A 12544-nucleotide genomic window follows, 5' to 3' on the forward strand; every position below is an offset into this window, starting at 1 on the left:
TCTCCCTCATACAATATCGAAACTGAGCAAACTCGGTGGCGTTGGAAATATAATTCAAAGGTATTTTCTACGGTATCTGGTAGCACATCTAACTCATCATGAGCTAGGAGTTATGGTCGTTTGAAGTCGACCCAAAACTCATACTTAAGCATAACTTGCAAAATTTCAGATTTTGCTATTTCCAATTTAATTCTTTTTGGAACTCAAGGTGCTACATCTAGTGACCTTAAAACTTAAGAATTTTTTTAACTCCTCGGTAAAATCCTACTCACAACGAAGGATGGTTCAAGTCTTAGCTCAAAAAATTTCTAGAGTGTTACACGGAACCTCACAAAAGTCAACCAAGACCTCCACTAGACCTAAAATCATCCCCCGAACTGAAGTGAACTATTGGAATTCCGATCCGAGCACCCAAACCCAGTATATTAACCAAAGTCAATCCAAAGGCCAAATTTCAAAAAATTCACAACTTAGGACCTCAAATCCTCAAAAAGACTATGAATCTGAAACCACAACTTTCGCAGATCAGATTTCACATTTCGAAACTGATGGAATCAATGGAATTCCATTCCGACACTTGAAACTCCAAAAGATACCGAAAACCATTTTTTTAACAACTTAGCCTTTCAAACTAAAAAATTATCGAATTCTTAACTTTAAACTCAAAGTTCAAAACCAACTTTCAAAATTCAACCAAAAACACCTTAGGGTAGATATCGGAAGGGGTAAAATAGTAAATTTTACGAAACTTTTGACTGACCGAGTTATTGCAAAAAGAATGGAAGAGGAAAATCATAAACATAAAGTACACTAATATTATTATAATAAAGTACTCCACTAGACAAAACAATATATGACTTCACTTATACATAACTACTATATATGCCAATCCTCAAACTCCTACTTAATTTAACAATAATTAAAGAACAATACATATAGTATATAGCTTGACTCAAAAGACAACACATGATGACCACTTCTACAACTTGTGCATGATCAATTGAGCACCATATTGAGGTTGAAGCAATAATGGATGAGGAGCATGAGCATAAGATGGAGATAGTTCAAATGCATAGTGTTTTAAAATCATGACCATTGCCATTTTTGCCTCTAACATAGCAAAATTTTGCCCAATACATATTCTTGGACCCCAACTAAATGGAAAACATACAACTTGTCCTTTTGTTGCTTTTGATATTCCTTCACTAAATCTCTCTGGCTTGAACTCCATTGCATCATCTCCCCATATTTCAGTATCATGATGCACTAACATTGTTGCTAATATGAGTTGTACCCCAGAGGGTAAACACAAATCTCCTAACTTTGTTTCTGTATTTACCATTCGATTAATCGCGTATGCTGATGTATACAACCTTAATACCTCGTTTAAGATCATAGTCACCTATAAAATAATAAATCAGAAGTTAATATAGCCATTAAAAATATTGATTTAGATAAAGTAGAATTTAGAACTTGATTACCATTTTGATGATATTTAGATGAAGTACTTGAGTGACATTATCATTTAAATTGGTGATATTGAGTAAAGTTGAATGACTTTTTATTACAAAAAGTGGTTTACTGACTTAGGTGCAAAAAAGTGAATGTTGGCTGAAGAGTATGGCCTAGTAGTCAATAATGTGATATGAGTGAAAATCACGAAAGACTGTACTTCAAATTCAAATAGAATCGACATAAAAACTCCAAAAATATTTTCCTCATCTACCTAATCTTTGGTTGGTGGGGTTTCTAAAATATATCTATATATAAAGTATCCAATTGATGTATTGCAAACTGAACTAGATATATACCACCTTAATAACAAAAAAGTTCTAAATAATTGAACATGTATATGGAATACTTACTACTTTTAGTTGATTCAACTTATCATAATCAAGTTCATCACTTCCAAACACTTGTAAAACCTCTTCTCTAGCTCTTTCTTGCCAAATAGGATACTTGCATAATAAAATCATTGTCCACACAAGTAAAGTTGAAGTAGTCTCTTGTCCAGCAAAATAGAACAATTTACACTCTTCAATCACCTCATCAATGCTCATACCAAATTTCTTATTCCCATGTTGTTGTATTTCTTTTAAATTTGATGTCAATAATATACTCAATAAATCATCATGTGATTCTCCAGCTTCAATCATCCTCATTCTTTTATTGATAATTCCCAATATAAGTGCTTTTACTTCATAGAAGATTTGCATCATCCTTTTGTTCTTTTTAGTTGGCACAAACCTATAGTTCATGATCATGATAACATTAATTATTGTTAAAAAAATCAATATACAAGAAATATCATAGAGTACTTAGACACGTAAATACGCTTCTTGAAGATAGTTGAAGTTTGTTGCACGAACTAATAAAAGAATGATAACACAATACTATCTTTCACATTCAACTAAACCACATATTTTTTTCAAAGGGGAAACAACGGTTTTAGTCCTTGTATTATTACGTAATTTCAATTTTGGTCCCTGTATTATTTGATGATGCATATTTAACCTTGAATTATTTGAAATGTGTTGTTTTGGTCATTGAAATTAACAAAAGTTAACTATTAATTAATTTAACATAAAATAAAATAAAATAAAATAAAAGGTTGGTGATTCTAAATGCTTGAAGAATTGTGTATATAAAGTATGCAACACGAAAATTTTATGCAATTATCCATCCTAGTTCGACGTACTTATTTTCAAGCATGCTTTGAAGTTTTATTCAGAATTCATAATGAAAAAAAAAATAAAAAAAATAAATAAATATATATATATATATATATATATTTCTTACCTCCATCCTGGAATGTATATTGAGCGTGTCATTTTTGAAATTAATTCAATTTGTTCTTTTTGAAGTTCAAAAATCTTTTTTCCTTCTTCATAATTACTGCCAAAAGCAGTTCTTGAAATTGCATCACTTGTCAATGTTTGAAGATATGGCCACACATCTATCTCTGTTCCGTCTTTCGAGACAACTTCCTTCCATGTGTTCAACATTTCGTTAACAGTTAATTTGAATGTAGGTAGCATATGCTGCACATTAATAAGAATTATCACAAACTTAATATTTACATATATTTAATAAATCTTCTAACACATATATGTAACTTCAGTCTTCATTTCTGCGCACAGTCAAATTATGACAAAGAAATTGAAACAAGAGAAATAATAAGTAGTAAGAGAAATGGCTTCAATGCTTTTGTTTTACTTTTTGTTTTAGTCCATTTCCAAAAACAATCTCTCTTCTTTTTTTTTGACAACTCTATAGTTTTAAACTTTTGACATACTTGAGATTACAGTATTAAAAACCATTTTTGTATATTCTATATATCTATAGTTTAAGACGACGAGATATCCAGAGTCTTCTTTACTTTGTTAAACTTCTTGTCAAAGTGAAAACCAGACGTCCAGACAAATGAATTGAAACAAAAAGAGTATAGCAAAGTTTCAAAGTGTCTAAAACCTTCAACTTGTCAAGGTGAAAAGCTGGATTGAGAATCCTTCTATGTGTGGCCCATTTATCTTTTTCATGGGCCGCAAGCCCAGATATTACAAACTTAGATAGTGGGCTGCGACGTGCCTTATGATAAACATAATTCTTTGTTAACACCTCCCTTATCAATTTGGGCTCTGTGATAAGGACTGTTGGTTTGGGCCCAATCCACACAAAACAATTCTTACCTACAAAATTGAAGTGAAAGGGAAAATTTAAGTCTATTAATTTTTATATGCATGTATGTTGTATGACGATCACTATACGTATGTATGATTAAATGTATATGTATCTATGACGGTATGACAAATGTATGTATACATGTATGATTGTATGTATGTATGTATGCCTCTAGTGTATGTACGATATGTTTTTTTGAAAAGATATGTTACACAATTATATAATTACTAAGTAATTTTTGTATGAAAAGCATGGATTGATAACCTACAAAATATTATAAATAGCTTCCTTCAGAACTTTAGTCTAGTGATGTGTATGTTAGAAGTGTACGTCAAGGGGTCCAAACCTTGTTGAAGACATAAGGTCGATATTAAAGTAAAGAATGATAAAAGGTTGGAATCATTATTCACCCAATATTAGTACAATATAAGAGCTTAAGTCATAGATAATGTGTAATTTACACAATAAACTCATCTAAAAATATTATTTACTATCGTAGATAAATGTGATCTGATGGTATAAAATTTTATACACCAATTATATTAGTAAAAATTTCTACATAACTAGATCAGTTAAAAGATACCAAATAGTAAATGCATAAAAGGGTCATATTTGCCCATTTACTTACCATAATTTGTGATGGTTTTGTGGATGAAGGGGTTGATTCTAGGCCAAATCAAGTCATGTGAGAAATTGATAGGCTTGGATGTAGCTTCTTCAATCATCTTCTTCATCTCTTTCATATCCCCATACAACAACTTGTAAGAATTTCCTTTGAAACCTTGTTGTCTTAGTTGTTTCTCCAATTTTTTTGGTTTGAACCAAACATAATTCAAGAATCTCCATGTCCATCTCAATACAAAGATAATTGCAAATGAAAATATTGCAATTTTTAAGTTGTAATATGACATTTCCATATTGAAAAACCTAACCCTTCCCTCACTAGCCTCCAATATGATAATACCGAGTTTCATGCTCTTTATTATGATATTAGTACCATATATATACATACTAAATACTACTATAAATAATGAGAAGAAAATGAAGTTTTAAATTAATAAATTAAAAGTCATAAGGGGTTGTTACTTGTTTGGTTAATGGAAGAAGGTGATATATCAGATAATTAAGTTTGAAATAAATTTATATCTTTAATTTAATTTTACATATCTGTTTATTTCATTCAATTTGATATTATTTTATCTCATCTTCTAAGTATTCAAATTAATTATAAAATTATAATTTCAAGATAACTTAATTCGTGAATCAAGGTAGTGATCAAGAAATTATAGTCCAACCACACGTATTTGAAAATTCAAAAAAATCCATAGATTTATTGCACGCCATTTTCTCTATCAATCTTTTTCTTTATCTCTGTGTCTAGAATATTTGGACTTGTCAACTCTTATTAAATTAAGAATAATCTTCCCTTTTAGAAAGAAAAAGAAGATTTTTTACTATATATTAATGTAGATATTTGAAGCAAAAGCAATGAGGGACTAGAAAGTTTAAATATAAATATTAAAATACAACAATGCCATATAATTTGAACCTCGACTTAAAGTTGAACCTTGAATAAAAATAATTTGAACCTTTAACTTTATTTGAACCTTGAATTAAAATAATATGAACCTTAAATTGAATTGAGCGTTGGAAGAAGATTAGTCTTTATTGAACCTTATATTAATTTAAAATAAGATAGACTCCTTCTGTTCACTTTTACTTGTCACAGTTTGACTTGACACACTCATTAAAAAAAATAAAAAATAATATAGGTATTTTATCAAACTCTTCTCTATAAAATGATGTCTTGAAAAAATGATTTGAAAAATAAGTATTTAATGTTGAGGGTAAAACATGAAAAAAAAAATTATTATCTTTTTTTGATATGTAAAAGGTGACAAGTAAAATGTTATTATTTTAGTTGTGTGACATTTTCTAAAGCAGATCAACAAAAAATAATGCATGAGATCTTCATCATGACTTTTTCTTTTGTTCAAATTATAAGTAAATATAGAAGATCATTTCCTCGATAACATTTCTTGAATTCAACTTCATATTACTTAATTTCTTGAATTAACCATATAGGTTTGTACCAACAAAAACAAATAGAAGGATGAAACAAATCTTTAATGAAGTGGCATGGGAGCATTGATATTAGGAATCATCAACAAAAGAATAAAGATGATTGAAGATGGAGAAATACATGATGACTTATTGAGTATACTATTGACATCCAATTTACAAGAAATCCAACAACATGGACATAAAAAATTTGGTATGAGCATTGATGAGGTGATTGAAGAGTGTAAATTATTTCATCTTGCTGGGCAAGAGACTACTTCAGCTTTACTTGTGTGGACAATGATTTTATTGTGCAAATATCCTATTAAGCAAGAAAGAGCTAGACAAGAGGTTCTACAAGTATTTGAAAGTGATGAATTTGACTATGACAAGTTGAATCACCTAAAAGTGGTAAGTAGACAAATTTCCATAATTAGTCTATATAAAAAAGAATGTCATATTCTACAATATATCGTTAGGGAGATCATTTATAACACACACATTACAGAGAAACTGTTATTTTGTTCTGTCATGTCAACCTAAAGATACTCTTAACATAATATTCTTTCAAAAATGACTGACCGAGTTATTGCAAAAAGAATGGAAGAGGAAAATCATAAACATAAAGTGCACTAATATTATTATTATAAAGCACTCCACTCTTATACAATACAATATATGACTTCACTTATACATAACTACTATATATGTCAATCCTTAAACTCCTACTTAATTTAACTATAATTAAAGAACAATACATATAGGATATAGCATGACTCAAAAGACAACACATCATGACCACTTCTACAACTTGTGCATGATCAATTGAGCACCATATTGAGGTTGAAGCAATAATGGATGAGGAGCATGAGCACAAGATGGAGAGAGTTCAAATGCATAGTGTTTTAGAATCATGACCATTGCCATTTTTGCCTCTAACATAGCAAAATTTTGCCCAATACATATTCTTGGACCCCAATTAAATGGAAAAAATACAACTTGTCCTTTTGTTGCTTTTGATATTCCTTCACTAAATCTCTCTGGCTTGAACTCCATTGCATCATCTCCCCATATTTCAGTATCATGATGCACTAACATTGTTGCTAATATGAGTTGCACCCCAGAGGGTAAACACAAATCCCCTAACTTTGTTTCTGTATTTACCATTCGATTAATCGTGTATATTGATGTATACAACCTTAAGACCTCGTTTAAGATCATAGTCACCTATAAAATAATAGATCACAAGTTAATATAGCCATTAAACATATTGATTTTAGAAGATAAAGTTGAATTTAGAACTTGATTACCATTTTGATAATATTTAGATGAAGTTGAGTGACATTATGATTAAAAAACTAATTTAAAAACTTTTGGTGATATTAAGTAAAGTTGAATGACTTTTCTATTACAAAAAGTGGTTTACTGACTTAGGTGCAAAAAAGTGAAAGTTAGGCCGAAGAGTATGACCTAGTTGTCAATAAAGTGATATGAGTGAAAATCACGAAAGACTAGACTTCGAATTTCAATACATAAAACTCCAAGAATTTTTTTCTCATGTATTTGGTTGGTGGAATTTTCTGATATATTTATATATAAAGTACTTGGTTGAGGTACGACTTGCAAACTGACCTAGATACTACCATAATAACAAAAAAGTTCAAAATAATTGAGCATGTAGGCAATATTTACTACTTTTAGTTGATTCAACTTATCATAATCAAGTTCATCACTTCTAAACACTTGTAAAACCTCTTCTCTAGCTCTTTCTTGCCAAATAGGATACTTGCATAATAAAATCATTGTCCACACAAGTAAAGTTGAAGTAGTCTCTTGTCCAGCAAAATAGAACAATTTACACTCTTCAATCACCTCATCAATGCTCATACCAAATTTCTATTCCCATGTAGTTGTATTTCTTTTAAATTGGATGTCAATAATATACTTAATAAATCATCATGTGATTCTCCAGCTTCAATCATCCTCATTCTTTTATTTATAATTCCCAATATAAGTGATTTTACTTCATAGAAGATTTGCATCATCCTTTTGTTCTTTTTAGTTGGCACAAACCTATAGTTCATGATCATGATAACAATAATTATTGATACAAAAATAAATATATAAGAAATATGATAGAGTACTTAGAGACACGTAAAAACGATTCTCGAAGATAGTTAAAATTTGTTTCACGAACTAATAAAAGAATGATAACACAATACTATCTTTCACATTCAACTAAACCATATATTTTCAATGGGGAAATAGCAGTTTTAGTCCTTGTATTATTACATAATTTCACTTTTAATCCTTATTTTATACATATTTAACATTCAATTATTTGACATGTGTTGTTTTGGTCATTGAAGTTTACAAAAGTTAACTATTATTTAATTTAACATAAAATAAAATAAAACAAAGAGTTGGTGATTCTAAATGCTTGAAGAATTATGTATATAAAATCTACAACATGAAAACTTTATGTGGTTATTCATTTCTCAAGCATGCTTAACTTTGGAGTTTTATTCAGAATTCATAATTGAAAAAAAAAAATTCTTACCTCCATCCTGGAATGTATATTGAGTGTGTCATTTTTTAAATTAATTCAATTTGTTCTTTTTGAAGTTCAAAAATCTTTTTTCCTTCTTCATAATTACTGCCAAAAGCAGTTCTTGAAATTGCATCACTTGTCAAAGTTTGAAGATACGGCTACACATCTATCTCTGTTCCGTCTTTCGAGACAACTTCTTTCCATATGTTCAACATTTCGTTAACGGTCAATTTGAATGCAGGTAGCATATGCTGCACATTAATAAGAATTCAAGAATTATGAAAAACTTAATATTTATACATATTTAATGAATCTTTTTAATACATATATATTTAACTTCAGTATTTATCTCTGTGCTCAATCAAATCGAAACAAGAGGAATAGTAAGTAGTAAGAGAAATGATTTCAATTTGTATGTTTTACTTTTCATTTTAGTCCTGTTAAAAAATAATGTCTTTTTTTTTTAACAACTCTTTAATTTTAAACTTTCGACATGACATATTTAAGATCACAAAATTAAAAATCATTTTGATATATTCTATATATCTATATTTTAAACGAAAAGATATCAAAAGTCTTCTTTACTTTGTTAAACTTCTTGTCAAGTCGAAACTAGACAAAAAAATTAAAACAAAAAGAGTATAACTAAGTTTCAAAGTGGCTAAAACCTTCAACTTGTCAATGTGAAAAGCTGGATTGAGAATCCTTCTATGTGTGGCCCATTTATCTTTTTCATACTCCGCAAGCCCAGATATTGCCAACTTCAATAGTGGGCTGCCACGTGCCTTCTGATAAACATAGTTCTTTGTTAACACCTCCTTTATCAATTTGGGCTCTGTGATGAGGACTGCTGGTTTGGGCCCCATCCACACAAAACAATTCTTACCTACAAAATTGAAGTGAAAGGGAAAATTACGCGTTTTTATATGTACGTATGTATGTATGTATGTTGTTGACTATCACTATACATATGTATGATTGTATGTATATGTATCTATGACGGTACGACAAATGTATGCATACATGTATGATATGTTTTGAAAAGAAATGTTACACAATTATACAATTACAAAGTAATTTTTGTATGAAAAGCATGGATGGATTGATAACCTACAAAATATTGTAAATAGCTTCCGTTAGAACTTTGGTCTAGTGGTAAGGAGAACACATCACATCATGCGTATGTTAAAAGCGCATGTCAAGGGGTCCAAACCTTGTTGAATACATAAGCTTGATATTAAAGTAAAGTAAAAGAAGGATAGAAGGTCGGACTCATTATCCACCCAATTTCTATCTTATCACATTAGTACATTTAAAAGCATAATTTACCCAAACAATTTATCTAAAAAGGATATCTATATATTAACCTCCTTAAAAATTATATTTATAATCTTTAAAAGATGACATATTATTTACTATCGTAGATAAATGTGACCTGATGGTATAAAATTTTATACACGGATGATATTAGTAAAAATTTCTATATTATCAGATCAGCTAAAAGATAACAAATAGTGTCATATTTGCCCATTTACTTACCATAATTTGTGATGGTTTTGTGGATGAAGGGGTTGATTCTAGGCCAAATCAAGTCATGTGAGAAATTGATAGGCTTGGATGTAGCTTCTTCAATCATCTTCTTCATCTCTTTCATATCCTCATACAACAACTTGTAAGAATTTCCTTTGAAACCTTGTTGTCTTAGTTGTTTCTCCAATTTTTTTGGTTTGAACCAAACATAATTCAAGATTCTCCATGCCCATCCCAATACAAAGATCATTGCAAATGAAAATATTGCAATTTTTAAGTTGTAATATGATATTTCCATATTGAAAAACCTTATCCTTCCCTCACTTGATAATACCAAGTTTCATGGTCTTTATTATGATTTTAAAAGTCATAAGGGGTAGTTTGGTTCATGGAAGAAGGAGATATATCAAATAATTAAGTTTGGAATAAATTTATATATTTAATTTAATTTTTCATATCTATTTATTTCATTCAGTTTGATATTATTTTATTTCATCTTCTAAGTAAAAAAAAATAATCACAAAACTATAATTTCGAATAATTCAATATGTGAATCAATCGACTCCTTAGGACCAATGAACTATAATAGTCCAACCACTCATCTTTGAAAGTTCAAAAAATTCCCTATTGCATTATTGCGCGTCATTTTCTCTATCAATCTTCTTTTCTTTATCATTATGTCTATAGAGTATTTGGACTTGTCTACTCTTATTAAGTAAAAACTTCCTTTTTAGAAAGGAAAAAAAGAACATCTTTTACTATTAATGTAGATATTTGAAGCAAAAAGCAATGAGGGAACTAGAAAGTTTGAATATAAATAATTTGAACCTTGACTGAAAGTTGAACCTCGAATAAAAATAATTTGAACCTTAACTTAATTTGAACCTTGAATTAAAATAATATGAACCTTAAATTAAATTGAACCTTGGAAGAAGATTAGTAGTCTTTATTGAACTTTGCATTAATTTAAAGGGAAAATGTATAAGTACCCCCAACCTATGCCCGAAATTTTAGAGACACACTTATACTATACTAAGGTCCTATTACCCTCGAACTTATTTTATAAATAATTTTCTACCTCTTTTTGACCTACGTGACACTATCTTTTGGACTCAGCGCGTGTTGACAATTTTTTCAAGCTATTTGGTTGATAGTGCCACGTAGGTCGAAAAGGGGTAGAAAATTATTTATAAAATAAGTTCGGGGGGTAATAGGACCTTAGTATAGTATAAGTGTGTCTCTGTGATTTCGCGTATATGTTTGGGGTACTTATGCATTTTCCCTAATTTAAAATAAGATAGTACTCCTTCTATTCACTTTTACTTGTCACAGTTTGACTTGGTGCACCGATTAAAAAAATGAAAAGGGTCAAAAATACCCTTAAACTATCTGAAATAGCTCATATTTACCCCTAAACTATATTTCAGCTCAAAACTACCCTTCCCGTCAAACTATTGGTCAAAAGTGCCCTTCTTATTAACGAAAGTTGTTAAATGTCATGTGGATGCCACATTGCACGCCAATAGGGTTCCACTGTCACATAGACTAAAAGGAAACGGGTCAAAAATACCCTTAAACTATCCGAAATAGCTCATATTTACCCTTAAATTATATTTCGGCTCAAAACTACCCTCTCCGTCAAACTATTGGGTCAAAAGTGCCCTTCTTATTAACGGAAGTTGTTAAATGTCATTCCATGTGGATGCCACATTGCACGCCAATACGGTTCCATTGCCACATAAACTAAATCCCTAAATCTTAATTACTCTTTTTTCCCCTTATTTCATTATTTTCCAGAAACTATTTCACTCATTCTCCCTCATTTCGCGACTAGGGTTTCACAGTTTTCTTCGTCGCTGGGTTTCAAAGTGGATAATCGTGGTTGTAGGTTAGTAAATCTTTTTTCTTATTTTATTATGTTTACAACCACGAATATCCACTTTGAAACCCAACCCCGAAGAAAGCTATGAAACCCTAGCCGCAAAATGAGGGAAAAGTTGTGAAATCCTAACTATCATGCTTTGAAATCGTAAACATAGTAAAATAAGAAAAAAAGATTTACTAACCTACAACCACAAATATCCACTTTGAAACCTAGCCACGAAGAAAACTGTGAAACCCTAGCCGTGAAATGAGGGAGAAGGGGTGAAATCGTTTCTGGAAAATAATGAAATGAGAGGGAGGGGGGGGGGGGGGGGGGAGTAATTAGGATTTAGGAATTTAGTCTATGTGGCAGTAGAACCCTATTGACATGCGATGTGGCACATGACATTTAACAACTTCCATTAATAAGAAGAATACTTTTGATCCAATAGTTTGACAGGAAGGGTAGTTTTGAGCCGAAATATAGTTTAAGGGTAAATATGAGCTATTTTGAATAGTTTAAGGGTATTTTTGACCCTTTTCCATTTAGTCTATGTGGCAGTGGAACTATTGGCGTGCAATGTGGCATCCATGTGGCATTTAACAACTTCCGTTATTAAGAATGACACTTTTGACCCAATAGTTTGACGGGAATGGTAGTTTTGATCCGAAATATAGTTTAAGGGTATATATGATGTATTTCGGATAGTTTAAGGGTATTTTTAACCCTTTTCCGTTAAAAAAATAATAAATGATATAAATATTTTACCAAACTATCCCCTATTGAATGATGTCTTGGAAAAATGATTTGGAAAATAAGTATTTAATGTTTATGGTAAAACATGGAAAAAAATTTAT

The 12544-nt window shown here is 30.3% G+C and overlaps 1 protein-coding gene, 1 long non-coding RNA gene and 1 pseudogene across 3 annotated transcripts; 1 reads left to right on the forward strand and 2 right to left on the reverse strand.

The window, feature by feature from the left end:
* Positions 1–924: 924 nt before the first annotated feature.
* Positions 925–10142, reverse strand: LOC125817376 (cytochrome P450 CYP72A219-like). Of its 2 annotated transcripts, XM_049496909.1 has the most exons (6): positions 10132–10142; positions 4310–4608; positions 3472–3689; positions 2800–3041; positions 1866–2247; positions 925–1402 (listed from the first exon to the last, which is right to left on the reverse strand). In XM_049496909.1, the coding sequence occupies exons 2-6, from the start codon at positions 4596–4598 to the stop codon at positions 980–982; spliced, it is 1554 nt and encodes a 517-aa protein (XP_049352866.1). In that variant the 5' UTR covers positions 4599–4608; positions 10132–10142; the 3' UTR covers positions 925–979. The 2 variants fall into 2 exon arrangements, with proteins under 2 accessions (XP_049352866.1, XP_049352865.1); XM_049496908.1 differs by lacking the exon at positions 10132–10142 and having other exon boundaries at positions 4310–4664.
* On the forward strand, positions 938–6855 carry LOC125817378 (uncharacterized). Its single transcript, XR_007442293.1, has 2 exons — positions 938–1017; positions 6585–6855. It is a non-coding gene; the product is annotated as an uncharacterized LOC125817378 (long non-coding RNA).
* LOC125817377 (cytochrome P450 CYP72A219-like) lies at positions 6360–10142 on the reverse strand (annotated as a pseudogene).
* Positions 10143–12544: the final 2402 nt, after the last annotated feature.

This window comes from Solanum verrucosum, unplaced genomic scaffold, assembly GCF_900185275.1.
Source record: "Solanum verrucosum unplaced genomic scaffold, falcon-dt-bn FXZP01000280.1, whole genome shotgun sequence".
In the NCBI taxonomy this organism is placed as follows: domain Eukaryota; kingdom Viridiplantae; phylum Streptophyta; class Magnoliopsida; order Solanales; family Solanaceae; genus Solanum; species Solanum verrucosum.

What these genes read in the sequence shown, in the direction of transcription:
- LOC125817376 (XM_049496908.1), bottom strand. Translation starts at nt 4,655, where the DNA reads ATGAAACTCGGTATTATCATATTGGAGGCTAGTGAGGGAAGGGTTAGG. An exon ending in CAAAACCATCACAAATTATG is followed by an intron (nt 3,690 to 4,309) that starts GTAAGTAAATGG and finishes TCAATTTTGTAG; the next exon opens with GTAAGAATTGTTTTGTGTGG. An exon ending in TTCACCTTGACAAGTTGAAG is followed by an intron (nt 3,042 to 3,471) that starts GTTTTAGACACT and finishes ATTAATGTGCAG; the next exon opens with CATATGCTACCTACATTCAA.